The sequence below is a fragment of the Cyrtonyx montezumae genome, unplaced genomic scaffold (genome assembly GCF_038088225.1).
Source record: "Cyrtonyx montezumae isolate F1298 unplaced genomic scaffold, pur_monq_1.0 scaffold_4, whole genome shotgun sequence".
NCBI lineage: Eukaryota > Metazoa > Chordata > Aves > Galliformes > Odontophoridae > Cyrtonyx > Cyrtonyx montezumae.
In genome coordinates this window covers 19384262-19405805 of record NW_027072045.1, presented here as the reverse complement: position 1 = coordinate 19405805, position 21544 = coordinate 19384262, and the positions used below count along the sequence as shown (strand labels likewise).

The 21544-nt window shown below is 44.8% G+C and overlaps 1 protein-coding gene across 1 annotated transcript in view; it reads right to left on the bottom strand.

Annotated features, from left to right (window-relative positions):
- The window catches only part of FBXW4 (F-box and WD repeat domain containing 4), a 59065-nt gene extending 37521 nt beyond the window's left edge, over positions 1-21544 (bottom strand). Inside the window, exons 1-5 of the mRNA XM_065746967.1 lie at positions 21191-21544; positions 10702-10797; positions 7674-7859; positions 6477-6609; positions 4025-4119 (exon numbers count right to left, since the gene is read on the bottom strand). Coding sequence (XP_065603039.1) covers positions 4025-4119; positions 6477-6609; positions 7674-7859; positions 10702-10797; positions 21191-21459 — 779 coding nt within the window. The 5' untranslated portion in view covers positions 21460-21544. The remainder of the gene's footprint in view (positions 1-4024; positions 4120-6476; positions 6610-7673; positions 7860-10701; positions 10798-21190) is intronic.

The window sequence follows — 21544 nt, the reverse complement described above, 5'->3', positions numbered from 1 at the left end:
ACAGGGCACGTCACAGCCATGAATTGTTCTCCTAGATTGCACTAAATGTCTCCTAGCTCTCTCTCTCTCTGGTTGCACATTAAAAACCATTTTTGTGCCTCCACCATCTTTTTCTCGATTTTAAATCTGCTCCACTTGGAGTACAACTCAGGAAGATCAGCTCCCACCATAAATACTCTAAAATCTACATAGGAAATTCTAGTGGCCAGATCTTGCAAGAGAAGTCAATCAAACCCAATACCAAAGAATTTCTGGATCCAAGATTAACAACAGATTTAAAAAGGAAAAAAAAAAAAGTGAACCTTGATGCTATTTCCCCTCCAATGTTCAAGCTTTTCTAAAATTAGGGGGGAAAAAAAGTACTACTCCTTTGTTTAAGGAGAAAATAGTTGCATTTCAGTAGTGCAATGAATATCTGGGTTTATATAGCCTGATATTACTGCAGCCATAAATGCCAAGCAATTGGACCTCATATTCTCTATAAATCTATCCCTCAAATTAGACAGCACACAGTGGTCACTTATCTTCCCTGGCTACTGCCACCTCAGGGAATCACAAAGCATGAAGGTACAACTATTCCACTAGAAATCCCTGGGTTTGCCTCACCTTGCACATTTAAATTGGTCCACTGCACTCAGGCTTGCCCTGGTCCCTGAGCACACATAAGTCACTGCAGTAAGCACTAGTAAATGAAAGTTTAACATCTACATGATGCAGAGTTCAAAAGGCAAATGAACTGGGGGGAATGGGATTACAAGCAGCTAAGAAACATGGTTTTGTGTATGCAGCCCCTCTGTAAGGGCAGTATTTTACTCACCCATGCATCAGAACAGCTTTGGAGACCAATTAAACAGTTGTCAGAGCAAGCTGAGGAACCCTATTTTATGGATATTATAAGATACTTCTCCAGTTTTGGTGCAACAGGCAATGTGAGACCTGCTGTCCCAACTGTACTGACCAGCACAGCTATCCAAAAGACATGCTGAAAACCCAGAAAGGAAGCAGTGCTCTTCTCATGCCCACTACCTTGCAGGACGTTGTTAGGGAGCCCTAAAGGAAAGAGGCTCCAATAACATACACTTATGTGAAGGCACTTCCACAACAAAAAGGTAATATAAAAGACCAAGCACAATTTTTACCCACAGTAAAAAGAGGAGATCTACTTTTCCTAACAGCTATTTTACCACTTTTTACTTATTTTTCTGTTAATGGCATCTTCTGCTTGTAGGCCCTCCCAGCATCACCACACAAAAAGCAAGGAAGCCTCCTCCATAGCTCAGCACATCCAAGGGGGTGTCTGTACAGCTCCAGGGAAACCTGGAACAACTCAAAGCAAGCCAAAAGAGATGCCTAAAGCCAGAAGAGCAGTGTTTAAGAGCTCAAATATCTATGCAGGGCAAAGCAATTGCATGTCTGTACATGCCACCGTGACTGGTCCTAGCTGTGATATCACCATACACATTCCTCTTGGGGATGCACTGGTCCAGGTCCTGCCTACTGAAGTTTAGTTGGGAGGTATGGACACGGTCCATCAAAGCAGCAACCCTGCAGAGCAGGATCACAGCAGAAATCCCAGCTGTGGGTCAGAACCACATAGGATACTAATGAAGCTTCAGTGACAGAAAGAGAGATCACAGAAAAGTGAGATGAAAAGTTTCACTCTTATCCATTAACAGCTGAGGTTCAGTAAGAATACAGCCTTGACTACTCTAGAGAGTCTTAGCTCTGGCAAACCTCCAGGCCAGGAAACAGCAGCCTCTCCAAAGCAATTTCTAATGGTTGGAGCTAAAGAAACTCTCCCTGCTCTACCCCACTGTACGTAACTGCTTTGAGCTGTTCCCAAGCTCTGCTCATACACAGTAAAGAGAGCTGGTGGACTCTCAGCAACGATGAGCCAAAATATTTCTGTGGTTGGAGCCTGATTCCACAGCAGTTCTACACCAGCATAACTATCCATTCTTACGGAGGAGCTCCCAGTTTACACCAGTAAGTCAGAAGGTGAATCAGAAGGGCATGTCAAATGTTTAGGAGGAAGAGGAAGTGGCTGTACAAGCCACATTCAGCCTCACTGAGGAACAAATGCATCCAATGTCCAAGCCAAAAGGATAGTGACTACAAGGGAGGGAAAGCTTCACAGACAAGTGCATAGGGAATGCGTATGGGTAAAATATGGGCTCTCGCAAATAAAACAAAAACCACAGAGCTTACCAAAGCAGACCTTGCTAGAAACCAAATATTATCTTTTTGATACTCACCCTCATTAGAGAGCAAGCAATAAAACCTATTAGTGAAAAATTCATCTCCTCTGCCCCTTGCCCTGGCCCTCCCCCACCACATGCCCTCCTGCTCTGATCCTCTCTCTCTTCTGGGATGGCTGCGATTTGTTCTGAGAAGCGACAGGTTTATAGGTTAGCCGACACCTTCTCTCTGTGGAATTTTAATTAACTTCTCCCATCGTCAATATGCTAAGGAGCAGGGTTCCCATTATATGAGGTCAGCAGCGTGTTTCAGGTCCCTGCTATATCAGCCGTCAAATTGAAGAATTAATGACGTGGCTAATTGGCTCTAATTCTCCACCCCCCTCCTCAAAATATGGAGGGGCTAGATGGAGCAGGGGGAAGTAGGGAGGGCTACTGGGGGAGGCTAGTACAGTCCACAGCCTAGTAAAAAGAGAGCACGCAATTTAGCCTTACTTCTTCATGGCGTAGCTGTTCCCCATCTCCCATCTATCACCCTGCAGGGAGGAAAGGGAGGGAGTGGGGAGACAGTGGGTAAATACTGTGACAAGGGGTGTGTGCAAGCGTGCACACCACAGAGAGGAACGCTGTCCTGACAAGAGGCCACATCAGTAGGTCATCACTTAGGAGCAGGAAGCAGCATGCCACTGGGCTTTAACCAGGCATGGTGCAAGAGCCAGAGTCTGCCAGAAAAGGGGCCCTTGTAGCACAGAAGACAGCAAGGGGCTTCTATCCAACATCTTGCAGTAGCATTAATGCATATGGCACTTCTTAAAAACACTATCTTTTCCAAACACTTGGAGCAATGGGACAACGAAAGGGCAAAATCATAGCGGACCCTGAGGTCATTTCCCTGATAACGCCACTAGCTCTGTACCACAAAGTCTCTGCTGCCTGCAAAACAAGCCCAGACACCTAAAGAAGGCAGAAGTTATGGGAAATACTTTGGTACTGCACAAGTCTAAAATTCACTCACTGCTGACATCTCATGGACAGCAACAAGAGCTCTTCTCCCCTTTCCTACAAGGAAGGCTAAGAACTTCTGAATGCAGAAGACCAGTTTAACAGTGGAAAGAGTCAGATAGATCTCTGCTGGCCAGTACAGTACTTTAACAAGAAGAGTACAAATTTCTCAGATTTTCACTTCTTCAAGAGTAGGACCATTTTGAAAAACACCTTGGAAGACACCTGTGCAGGTACTACCCATACCTTCTGTACTGAAGTTATAGTAATATATCTCCATTAGCAGCATAGAGCTACACGCAGTGGAGACTGAAAAAACTTTACTTCTACCTTCCACAGTTCAGTATGCTCAATTTACCCTGAAAACTGAATGCTAACCACTGCACACAGCTCCAACCTTTCCAAGCCAACAAAACAGGAATGTTTTACCTTGGCATCTCTTCTGCTATAGAGTGAGAATACAAGTTGGCATATTTCAGATGCCAGTAAAGAAAACCTCAGCTCATTGCTTCTAACTAGCAAGGCACAGCAAGTCAGAAAGCTCACTCTGAAAGTAAGAATGAACAGGTCCCACCCGAGACAGTAATAGGAATGCAGGGCTATTTTTGGATCCTCTTGAAAGGACCACTCTGCTGTGCTGGAGAACAAAGATTACATACTCTTCCCTGAACTGCTGCTGCAGGCACAAGCACCTGATCAGCCTCCACCTAGACCAAGTTCCTAAAGTGTCACACTGGTGCCTTGAAGACATTTGCAGACATACATCCTATGCAACTCCTTAACTTCTTTCTGTTGGAAACTGGGAATAAAGAGAGCTCAGTTACCTTAATAACGGGCTGATAGCAATGGACCACACTCGATCCTCTGTCTGCACTGTATGTAGACACTGTCCGACTCTGCCCGCGGACAGCGACCAAACCTAAAGAGAGAGATGCACGTTATGCCACATAACCCACGAGGCACAGAAAGTATGATGCACACCACTAATGCTGTGCTGGAAGAGCTGCCAAAACTCCCTTGCTCACCTTCCCTGATAGCCTCTCCCCGAATTCCCATTACTTATTTCTGAGGAGCAGAGCTTTCAATCACTGGTAGAAACAAGCACTTAACAATACAGTGACTCAGCTTTTGAGTATGACTTTCCATCCCACTCCACTACAGGGAACTGAGAAAGCACCTCCATCACCATGCACTTTCTCAGGCAACACTCAGCACAGAGATTTCTCAACGTTGGTAATTAAATAAGCAAGAAGTGAGATTTAATCAGATCTCTGCTGTTCTCTTTAACAGCATGGGAAGACTTTGTGTCATCCCCAGAAATATTTCCATTTATATTGTCTATGAAGTTAATTGTTCACTACCCTGTAAGGTAGTTCTGTATAAACCCATCCACTTTGGACCAAGTTTCTTAAGTACATCCCAGGCCATTTTCAGAGGTCCCCCTTTGCTCACTAACAATGTGAGAGAGATCTCTTCCCTCCCCCACCAGTGAATACATGCACATCTCCATCCACCAATTCACCCCCCGCCCCCACTACCTTTGTTTCTGGGTCCTTATAAAAGTCCCCCAGCTTCTTACTGGGACCTCTGCTTGTGTTCTTCACTTTCCCCACCTTGCCCTCATTCTTGGCTCATGGAACTTGAGCTCCTCCAGTTCTCTTGTAACCAACCCCCAGTGTTTCACTTCAGGACTTCAAAGCTGGGAGTGCCCTATTTGTTTGTTTGTTGATAATGCCCAGGATTGCAGGCTATTCTTGTCAGCGGGGAATTTAGCACCTAGTGTCAGCAAAAGCAGCAGAAAAGCTTAACTCTTTTAAGGCATCCCTATCTCCTACAGGTTAAAAATATTGCTCAGAGCACACTATCTGGTGCCTATCACACAGGAATGTACATTAGCAGCTCTTCAGGGCTTAGTCCTAATCAACACTCAACAGAGCCCTCAATAGCTTAGACACTTAGAGCCCCTTTAAAAGGCTAGTAGGGATTCCCTTCTACCCTCCAAGAGTCTCATTCATGCAAACAAGGCAGCCTACACAAGAGATAATAAAAAATAAAAAGTGAACATCCCGAGAGCCTATCCTCCAGGGAGTACTGGCTGGGCAAGATCTCACACTAGCTCCAAGAAATAGAAACTTACATTTCACCCTGGCCTTCAGGAATTTGTTCTCAAGGTCAGAGAAGGTCTGTCCTCCAACAGCCAGAGAAGCACCAAGAAGGCACTCTCCCAGCAAAGAGGCTCCACAGAACAGAGAGAAGCAGCCCTGCTTAAATGCCTGACAAAGCAGTATCAAGGCCTTGCTCCCAGTAGCCAAGTAGCACCTCAGACCTTCTGCATCTGAATGCTGGTCTGCTTGAGGGCAATTTTACGCAGAAGTACACTCATGCAGAGGGACCAGCTACAAAAGATAGGGTAGCATAGCTGAGCAGCCTTGCCAGTTAGTTATCAATTATCACATACTTCCTATAAAACCTTAAAATAGACATTTAGGTCTTCCTTTGCCCCATCTTCCCCTCTCATAAAACAGGAATAGCAGTTTTTCCTCCTAACTCCATTAATGGTCTAAGATATGTACCAGGGATTGAGGGTATCCAGCATCCTGCACTGAGCAACAGCCAAAACATTCAACATGCAGCATTCACTAGTAACAATAAAATGAGATATGGTGAAGATGCTACAGATACTGCATCGTGCTAGCAGGACACAGGTGAAACCACTCTGTGATAACAACTGTAACAGATAAAGGGGAGCTGGTGGCATTTGTAGCCTAACTTCACTTGCAAATTGCAAACAAAGAACCATGAAAAATAAAAGAACTTTAAAATGAACTACAACTCCACAGAGCTGGAAATGACAATACGCCATCTCTGAAAGAGATTAAAAATACAACAGAGAGCGCATGAAGTAGCAGTACATCACAAAGCAAGGACGTGCTACAGTTACATATGGAAAATTTCAGATTAATTGGCAAGGATTTTTGCTATAGTGTTAGATAAATGTACAACGAAAGAAGAAAAACATTAGGTGGAGTCTTGTGTACTTCCAGTTTAAACTAGCAGTATTGCTACTAGCAGTACTGCTACTAAGCTACTGCTATGTCTTGCACAGCAAGCATCCCTGCAGAGACATGAGCCTATGCCAAGATGCCCAGTGCTCCTCCTGCAGATATACAAGCCAGGGCTCACAGCAGTTTTGTTGATAATTAGATGTTCATGGCACAAGACCTCTGAGGTCACCACTGCAGCAGCACCTGCAGCAGCCAGAACATCTCTGCTCACCTTTGCTGTTCTGTCCCGGGAGCCACTGACAATGAGGCCACCTTGGAAGTCCACGCAGTTCACCTCTTGTTCATGTGCAGAGAACTTGACACTGTAGGAGCCGTGGATCTTGTGAAGGACAATATTTCCATCTCTAAAAAACACATCCCCAAGCAGAAAGTCTGTATGAGCTGCATCTCCTTTGGCTAGCCACGTACCTTTCATTAATGCTTGGCAATGCCACTAAAAGACCAGTACTGAGCAGAAATTCAAACAGCATTATTAACCCTCCACTTCTCACACATCATTCTCTTGAAATCCTATCTGGGTTCCACAATGGCCATTCAAAGTCTGATGTGCTGCACAGGACAATCTCCCTGGCAAACCCACCACTTCGTGTTAAACTGCAAAAACTAACAGAGCAGCCTCCCCCCACTTTCCCTCTCCTGTTTTTAGCTGGCAAAAATCCTAGCTGAATGCAGAATGGACAGAGTAAGGGAACAAATGAGAGGTCATTCTCTGCCACGTTGCCTCAGCTTTTCATTCACTTCAGAGCAGCGAAGCAAGGTATTGTGTTTGGAATTAACTATAAGGATACTTAGACTTTTTTCAACCAGTACAGTAACTGGGATTTTAAATGCATGCCTGCATTTTGACCTGAATTTTAGGCTACAGTTCATAGGCGAGAATGTGAAGGCATCCAGGGAAGTGAGCCATGCTTGCATCTCTCAATTCTGTGCTGAAGTATGTTGTCAGCTAAAACTTCAAATATAACAGCTCTGTCATTTACTATAATTGAAAAAGGCCAGCCAAATGCAAAATTAATTGGAGAAGTGTGTGTGTGCTGGAATGCTTGGCAATTTTCCCCCTCTCCACAATTATATCAGTAGGTCTAATAAAGACAGGCTTGTGCCTAGAAGGATTTATGCACAACTGTAGCCTCAGTTAACCAGCAGTTCTGAGCATTAGAACACATTCTACCCCGACTGTAACAGAAGAAATGAACCCTGCAGATCAGTCATGACTGTGTGGCTCTACACACAGCAGAACATTTTCAGGACAGAGCCAAATCATGAGAGATGAAGCAGCAGGAGCGGAATACAGCCAAGCATAAATCTTGTTATCAAGATTGACTTGTCTGCTCTGGGCTGCAGTTACACAAAACCTTCCCAGCTTCACTACCAAGCTTCGAGGGCTCTCATCATTGACCCAACTTACCCTCCTCCACTGACAATGTGGGAGTTGACAAAAACAAAGCGACATACGTCCTCCTGGTGGCCGGAGAAGATAGCCTGAGGGTGACGCTGCAAACCTGTACCATCCAGACAGAGTTGGTAGGCATGGATGTTCTCGGCTTGAGACAGGTAGAGATACTGGCCATCCAGCTCCATCCAGGGCATCAAACTGCAAACAGGCAACAGGATATGGGATAAGAAAAACAAACCCACAAAAATTAATAGTAATAATAATAATGCACACACATACAAACTAAAGAAAATTGTGAAGCTGGAGCTGCTGGTCCCACATAAAAGCACGGCTTAATGCAGCACAGCTAAGAAGTTATATTTCTTTAGCAACATACAAAGCAGATCACATTGCTGGCATTTTTCTAACCAAGAGCTAAGGAAAATGAAGCATGGAATCTCTGAAGAGCAGATTGCCAAGACTCTAGTGAGTTTAGATAGGAAATACTTAAAGTTCCCTGACCCCTCTTCATGAGCCCTGTACTTTTTAAGAAACTAGACTATCAGGCATTTGTGAGCTATGTCAAACATCTTTAAGAGACCTTTCAGTATGAAGCTCTTGGCACAAACAGTCCTGATTGTCCACATTATTTGTTGATGCTCAGCAAAGAACACAAAGCTGCTGCTGTTTCATATGCATCTCAGCACAGGAACGGGTCACACCAAGTAACAACTTCCCATGAAGTCCTGCACCTACTACACATATTGTACACTATCATGCAAAGCCTGAGAAGAAACCTTGTGCTCCTCAAGTAGAGGAAGTATTTTTTCTACATTCACACCTCTTCTACTGCTGAGTTGAAAGCAACCACAGAGCAATCTCTCTTAATTTATGTTGCCCACCTCTCAGATGAGCCCACACACCTCTTCTGCCTCTTGCTATTTATGGGACAATGACAACTGCCTACAAGGGGTTCCAGGCATAAGACCAATAGACTGCTAAAGGAGCTGTTTGGAGACTGAAATTAAAAGTTGAAAATATACTTCAATTCCTGTGAGACTAAGATAGAGAGAAGACACTCAAGTAGTGTTTGAATCGAGTCTTTCATCACAACACATTCATTTATTCTTGAAACAATATCAAAATGAAGGAAACAGAACAGGCTGCAATGTACACGTAGGCAGTGAGCTCTTTGTTGGAGATCTTGCTTTTTGTGTCACCTCCAAAGAATCAACAAATAGGCCTTCTGGATATGGAGCCAGATACAAAGGGAGATGGGGCTCACATCATATGTGGCACAGATGTGTGAAATTGCCTCCAGTCTGCAGTCATTGCCAAGCACACCGGTACCCATGAAAACATTGAGTAAAACCAGAGCCTTTCCATAGAACATCCTTTCAGCTTTCAAACTACTCAGAAAAGCTGTTTTGAAAGCATAAAAACACATCTCCCTCTTTTTTTGCAATCATTCATCCTCAGAGGCCACAATTTTCTGTTGTTAGCAGACGCATTACACACAGCTGCACCTCAAACCATCACAACGAGGGACTAGAAGCAAGCAAGAGAACAATGTAGATTACTAGATAGAAGGTTCCTGCCTGCCTGGATTCATCTCCTGTAAGAAGCTTGTCACAGGGACAAAGAAGTTGAGCACAGGTTATTTGGGATTTGGTCATATGCATGGAAAATATAAGAGGCATCTTTGGAGCAGTAGCTTCGGTTTGAGGCAGGCTTTGATTTCCTTTTCTTTCCTCCACTCCCACGCAGTACTCTAAAAGCAAGTGAATATCCAGCTTCCCCAGCCTACAGCCAGTTTCTGTGGCTCTCCTCCTGTTGCAGTTTAGCTTTTTACCCTTTTCTATGGGTTTTTCATAAGGAGGAGTAGCAAATTTGAAAGCAGGATAAGTGAAAATTAGAGGATGCAGTTTGGATGGTGGCCTTATTAAATCAATCCTTGCATTTTCATTTGGGAAGCTGGTTTAGTAATGATCTCTAACAACCACAGAGCCTGTCTTCACAGATGGCCACAAGCACTTCAAAGGCAGGTATACAACCTGCACCAAGAACCACTCTGCTCATTACAGCTGTTCCCAGGACTTCAGACAAGCAGTGGCACATTATCCACCACTTCAATCTACACAGCACAAAAAGGCATGAAAGCTCAGTAGCAGGTCCCTGTTCTTCAGCAGCTAACAAACCATAGTTCTTCTCATTTTTCCTTCTGTCTGATGATGTGAAAGCTGAAAATTTAGATGTGCCGTTCAGATAAGAGACACATCTCAGGCTTTGCTTTGAAAGCTGAGTACGCCTTTGCAAGAAAAGCTTTAACAACAACCTCCTCTCATTAATGTCAAATATCCATTTTGTTAGTGAAAGAGAGAAGCATAAAACAGAAGAAAGAAGCACAAAATAGAAGAATGGCAATTTGCATTTTAGATTTGTACATCCAAATTGAGAGCAAAGATAAAGCACTGGAGACTAAACAAGCATTCTAAGGAGACACATACGTCCATATCTGGGATCAAGGTGTGCTCATTGTGAGAGAAGGGCAGAAAATTGCTGATGGTATACAGCAATAGATAGGCGTACAATAGTCGGGAATCTGAAGACAACATCAGTAAATTCAACTAGAATTGTATATGTCAGAGCAATGTCAAATTCAGGCTCTTATTCAGAGAGGAGCCCTCAATTGAATGCCCAATCCTTGGAGGTGTTCAAGGCCAGGTTGGACAGGGTCCTGGGCAACCTGATCTAGTGCCTGATTTAACAGTTGGCACCCCTGCCCAAGGCAGGAGGGTTGGAACGAGACGATCTTTGAGGTCCCTTCCAAGCCAAGCCATTCTGTGATTCTATGAACTCAGAGTGAAACCCAAAGGCAAGACAACAACTACAGTTACCCCACACCCAGATAGCCAACAACATCCAAAATAGGCTACTGGCATCACTTGTAAAACCCCATGGATCAGAAGGAGCATGAAACATCTCATTCTGGGGCACAGAGGCAAACTCAAGGCCCCTCAGCAATGGACAGAACCAAGCAGAAGAGAACAGAGCCACTTGCTTGCATTTCCATTTCAGGACTGTCTCCCTCCGGCAGCGTCCATGCCTCCAGTTCTGAGAGACTTTCACCCTTTCCTTCACTGGAATGCCAGGTGCTCTGCAAAGAAAGAGAGATGAGATTAGCAACCACAACTGATGCTACACAGAGAACAAATACACCTGAGCTGGTCACAGGTAAGTTCTCACTCTGATTCCACAACTGATGAGCTTGTAAACACTGATGGTGCCACAGCCACACAGCAAAGGAAATACACTTATGAAAGTTGATGAGAAAGGAATGCAGAGTGGGTGTTCATCGACAAAGAAAGCCATCCCTGATGATCACTACTGTACAAGCTTTAGATCTGATCAAGACCTGACCTGGTACACAGAGAGAGGTTAAATCTGAATGTGATCAAGACTATACACAAAGAAATTACCAGAATGACTAAAGAAACAGGACACCACTCTTCTAATGGAGACTGAAGAAAGCCAGTTATGATAAGGACAACAACATACAAGAACAAATAGAAGAAACACCTGTCAAGAGAATACTGAAACTAGAAACTAGAAGAGTGTCCAGTCAGAAGAGTAGTAAAGAAACTTGACAATTACATAAACAGATACGGTAATTAGAAATCAAGATAGGTTCAGACTAAAAATAAAGTTCATTCATCTGTGTAGCCATCCAGGGCACACACACCCAAGAAAGATGCACCATCATCTGCAGCAGCTCCCCAAAGACTAAAGGTTCCACACAGATGCTGGGAAATTCCCTACTTCTAGTCAAAGTTACTAAAGGTTGCTAAAAGAGACTCATACCCAGTCACTGGGAAACAAATCAAAATTATTGGAACAAGCCAAGATCAACAGAGTTCAAAAAGTGATAAAAGGTAAGACCACAGACACCTGGGATCCAGGTCTCTTTAGTGATTACACAATGTTACCCAGTTGAAGCAGCTGTTCAACATCTGTTTTGCCTTCACGATCTAGAGCTGATTAAGATTAAAAAAAAAAAAAAGCCACATTCAGCTTTCATACCTACCTTTCTCATATCAATAGTCTCAATTATTCAATATTACTGGGATAGCTGCTAAGGTAGAAAGGACAAGTTAAAAAAAAAAAAAAGACATTCTTGAATTTATCCTTTGTAACTGGGTATTGTGAGCCATTTAATAGATAACAAAGTAAGGTTTTTTTCCCTTTTCATGCATTTCTCAGCTGTGAATGTTCCCAACCACATGGGATGAAAGGAAGATCACTGATAGACAGGGACTGGTCCCCAGCCAGGACCAGCTTCTCTTCACATTTGTACCATGCCCCCAACCCAATTCCATTTTTGGGTACTCTGTCATTTTTAAAACAAAGATTAGCTCTCTGTAAATAAACATCTCCTGTGGTTGTTAATGGGTGTAGGAATCTCTAACCTGGCCCTGGGGCTTGGCCAGATTCTCATTTTCCCAGCCTTCCTTCCATAGCCTCAGGCTCTTAAGGCTCTTTTTTTTTTTTTTCTGCTCACCCTCCCCTCCCCTTTTCTATGCTTTCCGGCACTTAGTCACCATTATAATTTGACTGCATTCCTGGGCATTTGACCCATTTTAAACAAAAACAGAAACCACACACAGAAAAGATCTTCCTCCCTTAGACACCTGTGCAACTATAAGTTTATGACTAGTAGCAACGCACCAAACAAAAGTGAATTTAGAAAGTTACAAGCACTTTATTTCTCCTAGCCCTTAAAAAAAAAAAGGAGAGAGAGAATAAAATTAAATCTCTAGAGTTAGCCTAGGCTACAAGAAGAGGAATTTCATTTAAAGAGAGCACTTGCAGGGGTTTGCAGGGCCATACAGCATCTGAGACGAGGAATGCACAGCACTGAAAAGTCAGGTCAGGTCCAGCAATCGTCTCATTGCTTATTACTCTCCCAGACAGAGTTCAGGCTTTCCGCCTACATCCAGTTCCATTCATTACTCCAAAACTCTTCTCCTCCCCACGCTCAGCCCTCAGTTAAGTTCTCCCCACGTACAGATTTAAAGCCACCAGCTTGCACGGTGATGGAAAACGCACTCATGCCACAACCCCCCAACACACGCTGGCCCAGCCAGATATCCTGAGCTCAGTGCACAAACCCTACAAAGACTAGATGCAATTTCCACAGACCCAAAAAGAAAGAAAAGAAAAAAAGGTGAAACCAAGGTCAAAAAAGAAGCCTAAAAAGAATGCTTCATCTTAAAAAGCTGGTCACTTTTCCATCTGGGGTGGGCAGACCTTGACCCTTCTACCACTACAAGAGAAATTTCAGAAGAGATTATTGCCTGCTGGCTCGGCCCACACTATCAGTTCACTACTGTGGTTATTCCTGGAACAGACACTTTGCTCTTCCACGAACACCAAGAGTTCTTGCTGGAAAAGGGCAAGAGTGTTGAGGAGAAGGACTACTTGTCAACATTGGGGATCTGAGATTATTTCTGCTTTGGGAGGGGATTGTTTGTTTCAGGGTGGAGATGGAGCAAGGGGTTACTGTTAATAGGTGTGCTATTCACCCAGCCTGCCTTCTTCATATAACAATTCTCAATCAATCTAATTTAAATATGCACTAGAAGCATCCACATATTCCATACATTTCCACTTATTCCAAACAGAAGCAGAAAGTGGGACAGAACATAAGGAAGCCATGAGATAGGGGATGTAAAAGTTGAACTGATACGTTCCTTTGCCAATTCCATGGCAGCAGAGATCAGACTGCAATGAGTTTCAGCACTGGTCAGATACATTTGCTCTCCTGTACCATGAAGGAAGTTAAACTGAGTCCAGCGATGGAATCAAGTGCTGACATACAATTTAATCTGCTTCAGTAGCTACTACAAGAATGCATCAGCAAAGATGTCAAGCAACACCATCAGTGCACTAGAGCAATTCTCAAATCTTAAAAAGCTAAAAGGGGTGTCACGATATAGATTCAATCACATGATAATAAAAAGAATAATAACAATCCTTTTCTCCCCTACAAGACCTATGTGTTAATCTAAGATTTTCTCCACAGTGACCTGAGATAATCAACAGTCACCACACATCTACACCAAGTGGTTGACTTGACCAAGTACTTTCCACTTCAGCAACTGATTTGAACATTCAGAGATTAAAAAGACTAAACCCCCTCACAAAGAAGTCGTGGAGGGACCACAATCCACAGCCAATGAACAACTTCACCTTCCTTAGCATGCAATCCTGCAAAATGCCAGCTGGTATTCAATACATGCTTAAGGGTTCTGTGAAATCAAGAATGTAGCATTTGAGAATAGAAACCATCTCCTAGTTTGGCTTCTCATAGAAACCATCCAACAGTGAACTTCAAGACTGCAGCTGACTCACTGAGAAAGGACTAGTATTTTTACTAGGTGCAACATAGTGCTGCATCAGAGTGCAAGTGAAGTGCAGCACAGCAGCCTAGAAGGATCACAGGAAATACACAAAGAAGTGAACACTGTGACAGAAAAATTTAGTGAAATTTGAGCAAAATGCTCTTAAAACCCAAACAAAGTTCAGAGTCTGTCGCTTTATCACCTGCGCTAAGGGTGACTATTATTAACAATCTGTAAAGTCACATGATCTGGAACATATATGGCTATCATTTTTTATTAGCAAATTAATCCAAAAAGTGCTCTATCAGGATTCCAGACCCTGTGGTGCAATCTAAGCTAATGCATGCTTCCAACTGCATGCGCTCCTGGTAGAAGTTTCCTTTAGAAAGTCTTTGTTTCACTATGAAAGGGAAGCTGAACATTTCTCTCAGTGTGAGAGTTCCAGGACAAAAGTCATCCCAATCAACCCACTATAAAGGAATTTTCATTTCCCCCTTCCTACTTCACCCAATCCTCCAAATAAAATAAAATAAAATAAAATAAAAAGTATAAGTATTTTGCTCAAATTATGGATTTCCTCTCTTTCTTGGCAGAGTTACCAGAAGAAATACAATACTCCTTCTGGAGCCCACTTCCCAGCTGCTGAAGTGAGAGACTGGGACTATCCTCCCCCAGCACCACTGACCTCAACCATCATGGCAGGTGCTGGCCTGGTCCCCCAAAAAAACAGCAAAAGGAATCACTCAGCCACAGACTAAGTTCATCTCCTCCAAAAGCTTCACCTCCAGTAGCTTTTGCCTTCAGTGACCCCCACCCCAGCCAAACTCTTGCTACTAGAAATAGCATTTCTGCAAGAGTCCCTGTGTTTTACTGCATCTCAGGGAGATTCCTGCTGGCCGTCTACAATTTCAGCATGTGCCAAAACAACAGTGCCTGCAACAACAAATACCATGTTACAGAAGGTAACACCAATATGTCATACTGTATATCTGCCCAGCTGCATGGGGCATCCTAACCCACTGAAGTCCTTTGCATTTCACTACATTTTCAGAGGTGAAGAGCTCATCTGGAAATGCAAACCTGCAGAGACCTGCTGCAGAGTGAATCTCTTCCATGGAGAAAATCTGCTGTCTGCAGATAGCCTCTAGCCTGACTTGGAAGGGTCATACAGAGGAACAAATAGGTCATAGTGGCTAAGCCCCCCTTTCAACCTTGGCCCTGCGGCAGAGATGGCTAACACAGAGACCAACTGCACTTATTTGTGTAATGGGGACACACCTGTTGACTGGCAGGGTCTCGGTGCATTTGCAAGTCACGGGCCACCAACAGACAGCCAAGAGGGAAAAGCTATTTATGTCAGGAGCTCCTGTTGCTGTCCTCAAGAAGCTGGCGTGCTTTCAGTATGGCTATTCCAGAATAAAAATTCCATATGAATTCCTTTAGCACATGGGCCCGTTTTTAGCTTACCGCCAGCTTCAGTCTGTCTTCTGCACTCAACCCCTTCCCCTGCATCACGTGGGTTCAGACAACACCAGGATGGAAGACAGCTCTACTGACATCTCCTGCTGCTTCTTGTCTCCAGTGGTACCACTAAGCTACCTCAGTCAGACCCTCACAGATCCTGTGAATCATCCACCTGCATGAAGAAGCCAGAGACTTCTAATCAGAATCAAGTTTCTGTACACACAGCAAAGACAAGCATCCTCAGAGAGAGCTCCAAAAAACCCCACCTATCATCACCTGGTCTGAAGCATGTCAGTACCATCAGATCCCTCCTCCCTCACCGATGATGCCCTACCCTGCAACGGGAACTCGGACAGAAAATCCAAGCAGGGTTTTGCTGCTGTCGAGGAGCTATGTAGTCAGTTATGAGCTGAAACCTAGGCTGCTTAAAAAAATGAATAGCCCAGAAAGATCCGAGCAAATTCACAGCTGCTCAATAATTGTCATGTATATTCTGTATTGAAAGACCGGACTGTCAGGGTAATGTCTGTACAGAATCAAATAGCGCATAGCCATTACGGGGATAATAGCAACAGGCACAACACACATCTTCCTAAGCCCTGAACAAGATAAAATTCTTCTGCTGCTATGAACTTGTGAAGATTGTAAGGAAAGGGACACAGGCCCCTTACTATTTCTCATTCCCACATCAAGAAATAGTTTTGATAACTGTGCCATTCCAGTTGCACAGAAGTAGTAGCTTAAGTCGGTAAGAATCAAAGAGGAGTTCCTAAAGTGAACCAACTCTTCCAGCACAAAGCAATAGCTGTGTGCCCTCTTCCAGGCTTCAGCTGTTATTGCAATATCCTTCCCAGAGTGATCCCCTCTGCATCATCTGCACCAGCTCATCTCCTACTTCAGTTCTGTCTTAAAGCCGGAAAACAGCTTTTAAAAGATGAAGGAAACTGAAGGAACTTTCCACACTGCTTCACACTTCCTCCCCCTGCAGCACTGAAGGCAGAGGTCTCCGATGATTGTGGCAGTTTGCATTTGGATTTGACTTGCATAGATTGGCCATTTCCTGCTCCTGCAGGTGTATATATATTTCCAAGATCTGGAGAAAACACTGCTTTTATTAACTCCCAGAAATGCTTACACTAGTTCTTAAATACTCAAAGACAATAAAGTCACCCGCTAATTAATCTATTTTTCTGGACCGGAAAAGATCCTCCACAGTGCTAGCGGGCAAGGTAGGATGGGAGATGGGAGAGAGAAAACATGCAGCAGAACATTTCTATATTTTGACAACAGCTATTAATGTATTACAAAGAGCACACTGTCAAGCTATTTGGGTTGCAGCTTTTCACTTGCCCTTTAAAATTCCTTTGCAACAAAGAGGAAATAAGTTTAGCCCAGCTGCAACGTTATTCCTTTCTTCCAGGCTTTAAATAAAGAACCACCTTGCAATGAGCTCTCTGACTCTCCAATTTCTCCAGTCCAAGGTGGTCCAGAAGGTAGGCACTGGCTGAGGGCTCACAGGACCCTCTTCTATTTCTGGCTCTGACACTGACCTGCTGCACAGAGGGCAGCTTGGTTCACATCTCTGTGCCTCGCTGCCCTCCCAAGCCCTTGTTTACTCTGTCTATTTAGGTAGCAAGCTCTTCAGGGCAGAGACTTCTCTTGCTGGGCCTGTACAACAGCTGGCAAAACAGACACAGGCTACCAGACACAACTGTAAAATCACTATACTCACCAGAAACCCCGGAGGCTTTGTGCTACTGCTCAGCTATGGTTTAACTGCAAAAATAATTATTAAGTTGTATTCTTCTGTGAAATGCTGCCATGCATTTTTGGAAGAAAAATGCTCCATTCACCTTACGTCATAAAGACAGGTCTTGACTCTTGCCTGAGCAGCTCCCGTGACTGAGTGAAGCAGAATTCTTCTGTGTGGGGACTATCTTTTTACCATGCCCTAACAAGGTCTTACTGCAGTACAGGTCTACACATAAAATTAACACGACTACACAGAGCAAAAGGCAGCCTGACATGGAGAAAAGTGCCAAGAACCACATACATCTAAACCCACTGCAGACTTCCAAAACAGTAACACAATATTCTATTAGGCATTTACTTACTACCGATTCGAAGAAGAAAAAGTATGTTTTTAATACCAAGAATGTAGTTAAGAACCTTTCCAAGTCAGGCCCTGCCATCCCTAACATACACTAACTCAACCGATGCAGATCTAGTGATTCCCCTGCTGAGGAATGGAGATGATGGAAACATGGCACAAAGCAAACTTTTTTCTTCTTTGTATGCGCATGACTGAAACAATACCTTAAACACTTCACTTACACAGCTCTTCATTAGCTGAATCTATCAGAAAGGGCAAATAGGAGAGGCTTGTCCACCTTGTGAATATGCTTTTCAGCATAACAACTCATGCCTAGGATTAAGTTCATATCTTCCTTTGACAACATTAGCCAATCAACTGAACACTGTTTAAGCCTAAGTATATGTGCTGAGATAAAAACAGCTGGTAAAAGGGGATAGCCAAGATGGGAAGAAGGTAATTTTAAAAGTTAAGTCAAACAGTTCTAGGTACTATATTTTTTCTTTCCCATACTGCTCTACAGCTAGGGTTTTGCAACCAGTTTCTAATGGATATTCTCTCTTCCCTAATTGGGCATCAAAAACTCTTATAAGCAAGCTCACCGTGCAAACAGTTGTTTCACATACAAGCTAAAGACTGTTCACTCTGATCTTTTTGTTACAATTACCTGAAGATATACCTAACAGAAACAACACTGGAAAGAAATAGTGTCATTTTCAAGTTAATCAGACTTAAAAAAATGGGGAAGTGGAGGAGGGGGGATAAGTTTCACAGCTATCTTACATCCTAAGCTCAAATTTACCTCTATTTACAAAGCATTAACAGATGGTTTATCAAAAGCCATTTAGCAGCAGAAATGAACAAACTAGTTCTGAGATGGGTTTTTTTGTTTTAAGCGGTAAGAACTCCCTAGACTAGTTTTTAACTTATGCCAGCCTCCCAGGGACCATCAGTCTAAGAGCTAATGTTAGAACCATGCACGTTATTTCATTAAGTACATGTACCACAAACGGTTCCAGCCTTTTCTTTCTCAGTTGCAGACAGGATTGCATAAATACCTCTTGAAAGTAAAAAACAGTGTTCACCTCATGCAATCTTATCCAGAATGTGCAACAGAAGCCTCAGCTCTCAAGCAAGCCGTAGCCAAGCATGACATACTCAAGATTGACTCTGTGTGACTAAGAAAGCACAGTTGTCGAGGTCCAACTACCCATCATCTTCACCATCATTCTATTTACCTAATGATATTCTAGCTTAAACACCTGCTCAGCTCAAATTTAATCTTCAGTGAACAACCTACCAGCTTCTTACTCAGAATTACTGTCAGGAAGAAAGGCTATGTGCCTAGAAGCTTACCTAACTCCCCTCCCCAACTTGTATTGCCTAGCCAAATAAAACATAACCTCTCTCCTCAAATCTTCACCCTTCAATTGCAATAAGAGCAACACTGGAGATTGCTCTTGATCTTGGAGACACGCAAGAGGCACAGGCGGTATAAAAGAGACATGGCCATTTAAAACCCTCAAGCTGCCACACAGGCTATTAAACTCTTCATCAGCTAAGTACAAACTTCTTAACTGTACCACAACCCTACATATGCATTCACTGTGATTCTTTTGGAGATGTACAGATACCCAGACCCCCACACACACCAAAGTATGCCCTTGTCTTTTATCTGTTGCCAGAACCGTCAAACCCACTGGAGCAAGACTCTCAAAACTGCCCCCAGATGCTGGAGGTCCACACAGGGAATACAACTGTTTGGCTGTCAGGTATTGTCCAAAAGAACTGACACGCTACCTATTTCAAAGAACTGAAGATTGCACGAGCCTTCCATGAAGTTAAAAGTAATTACAGGATTCATTCTCCAGGATATCTCAAGGATCCTACACGACCAGATTGTAGAGCCACAGTGCGTTGCTGGTGATTGAACTCCCTAGAACTGGGGCAATGACCAATGCTAAAGCAGTACTCCATGCAGAGTTTAAAGAAAATCTGAAAATGGGGCTCAGCACAAAAGCACATCCTAGAATGACTAACAGAACAAAACAAACTAACCAAAGCAACTCTGTTCATAGCGAATCTAACAGCATGGAAATCCCTGGGAGCTCATGACACTCAAGTACCCTTCCCTTAACTTAAACCCTCTGACCTAACAAACTTCTTCTGTAGCTGTTTATAGACCCACATTCCTCTGCAGGGGGAAGTGGTGGTCCTTACATGTGCTGCACCTGCTCTGCTGTACACCTGATCCTTCCTGCAACCGAAGTGGCATAGTATCACCTTATTCTTAATGAAAAATACAGAACTTCATTTCCTCAGGAGACAAAATCATATATCATGGTAGACAGAGTCCTACGCACAGCCATTCTGCAGCACTTACTCCTGCTTACCTCCTAGGGAACTGTGGTTAACTTTCCAAGCCCAGTCTTTGGCTGCAGCATCCATTGGCTACAGGCCTAAATCTACAAATCTGAATGGGTTAAAGTCCTGGCCTGAAAACCCAACAGAGATTTTCAGCACCACTGAAGCCCTGCTCTTAAGAGCAGGGGCCACAGCTGCTTCTCTATGCCCGTGCTACTGACAAGATAGCACTATGAGACAGTGAAATAGGCCTCAGACATCCTTTACGATTAATGTCAACAGTGCTTAGGGCAACCATACTGCATTCCTGGATGAGAAACAAGATTCTGGATCTCAGGCTGGCAACTATAGGGAAACACAGGATGCAATTCATAGATCCTAACGCACATAAACTCCCTTTCGGGATCCATGAGGCAGCAAGGGAAGCCCATGTGGTGCGGCTGCCTCCGAGTGGTGTTCTGCATGCCAGCATAAGGAGAGAGGAAGGGCAACCTGCGGGCTCTTACCGGGCGCCATCAAGGCCGAAAGCCCAAAAGCACTTCAATAAGAAAGATGCTGGTGTCACAGCAAAGCCACCAAGCCTTGCACACCTAATAGCACATCTAGGCTCATTCTCCAGTCCTTTCCTCGACGTCCAGTTCAGATTTTGCTTCCTCGCAGCCACCTTTTCAAGGTGTCTTTGGGGCTTTGACAGGCACAGGCAACACAGAGCGCTGCTCAGGGGCTGTGAGGGAAAGCCCACCTCTCCTGCCTCAGAGCTCTCGAGCTCAGAGACACCACGTCGTGCCTGGGGAGGGGGGAGCTTTGGGGAACCGAGCTCATGCGGAGAGGCCCTCGAGCTGCAGTATCTGCGGGCTGCCCCTGCCGGGCCAGGCGATCAGGAAGCCCCCAACACGGGAGCAGGAAGCGCTTCCCCGCACACCGCAGCCCTGCTGGACACGGGCCGGCCCAGATGCCGCCGCACGCAGCCCGACCCCTGGCAGGGGAGCCACGCCGCTTCCCCCGCGCTCGCCGCCCCCCTCGGAGCGGAGTAAAGACGGCGCAGCCGCGCTTCGAGAATAGCGCCCCCCTTCCCTCCGCCCCCTTACGGCAGCGGGGAGCCCCCCTTAGCGACTACGCCAGGAGCGCAGCACGCCCCTTAGCAACCAGCTAGGCCGCAGCATCCCCGGCCTTTCCTAGCCGCCGCGGCCGCCTCCCCCCCGCCCTTCCGCCGCGGAGGCCGAGCTTACAGGTCGGTGCCGAGTTGGGTGAAGCCGGAATTGAGGCACCCGCGGGCTATGCGCTTCCAGAGGAGGTCGCGGCTACTGAGGAAGCGCAGGCGGCGGCAGACCTGGCCCAGGCGGCCCAAGGCCTGCACGTCCAGGTAAGAGCAGATGAGGAGCAGCAGCTCCTCGGGTAAGGCCCAGAGCGGGGAGGAGGGGGAGGAGGAGGAGGGGGGGGAGGCGGCCCGGGATCCCCCATCCGCCTGGGGGGATCGGGGGCTGCTCTTCCTCCCCATGGAGCAGCAGCTCCTGCCCCTCCTCCCCGGGAGCTGGAGCTGCTGCTGCCCGGGGGAGGCCAAGCCATGGACGGGGGCAGCCGCT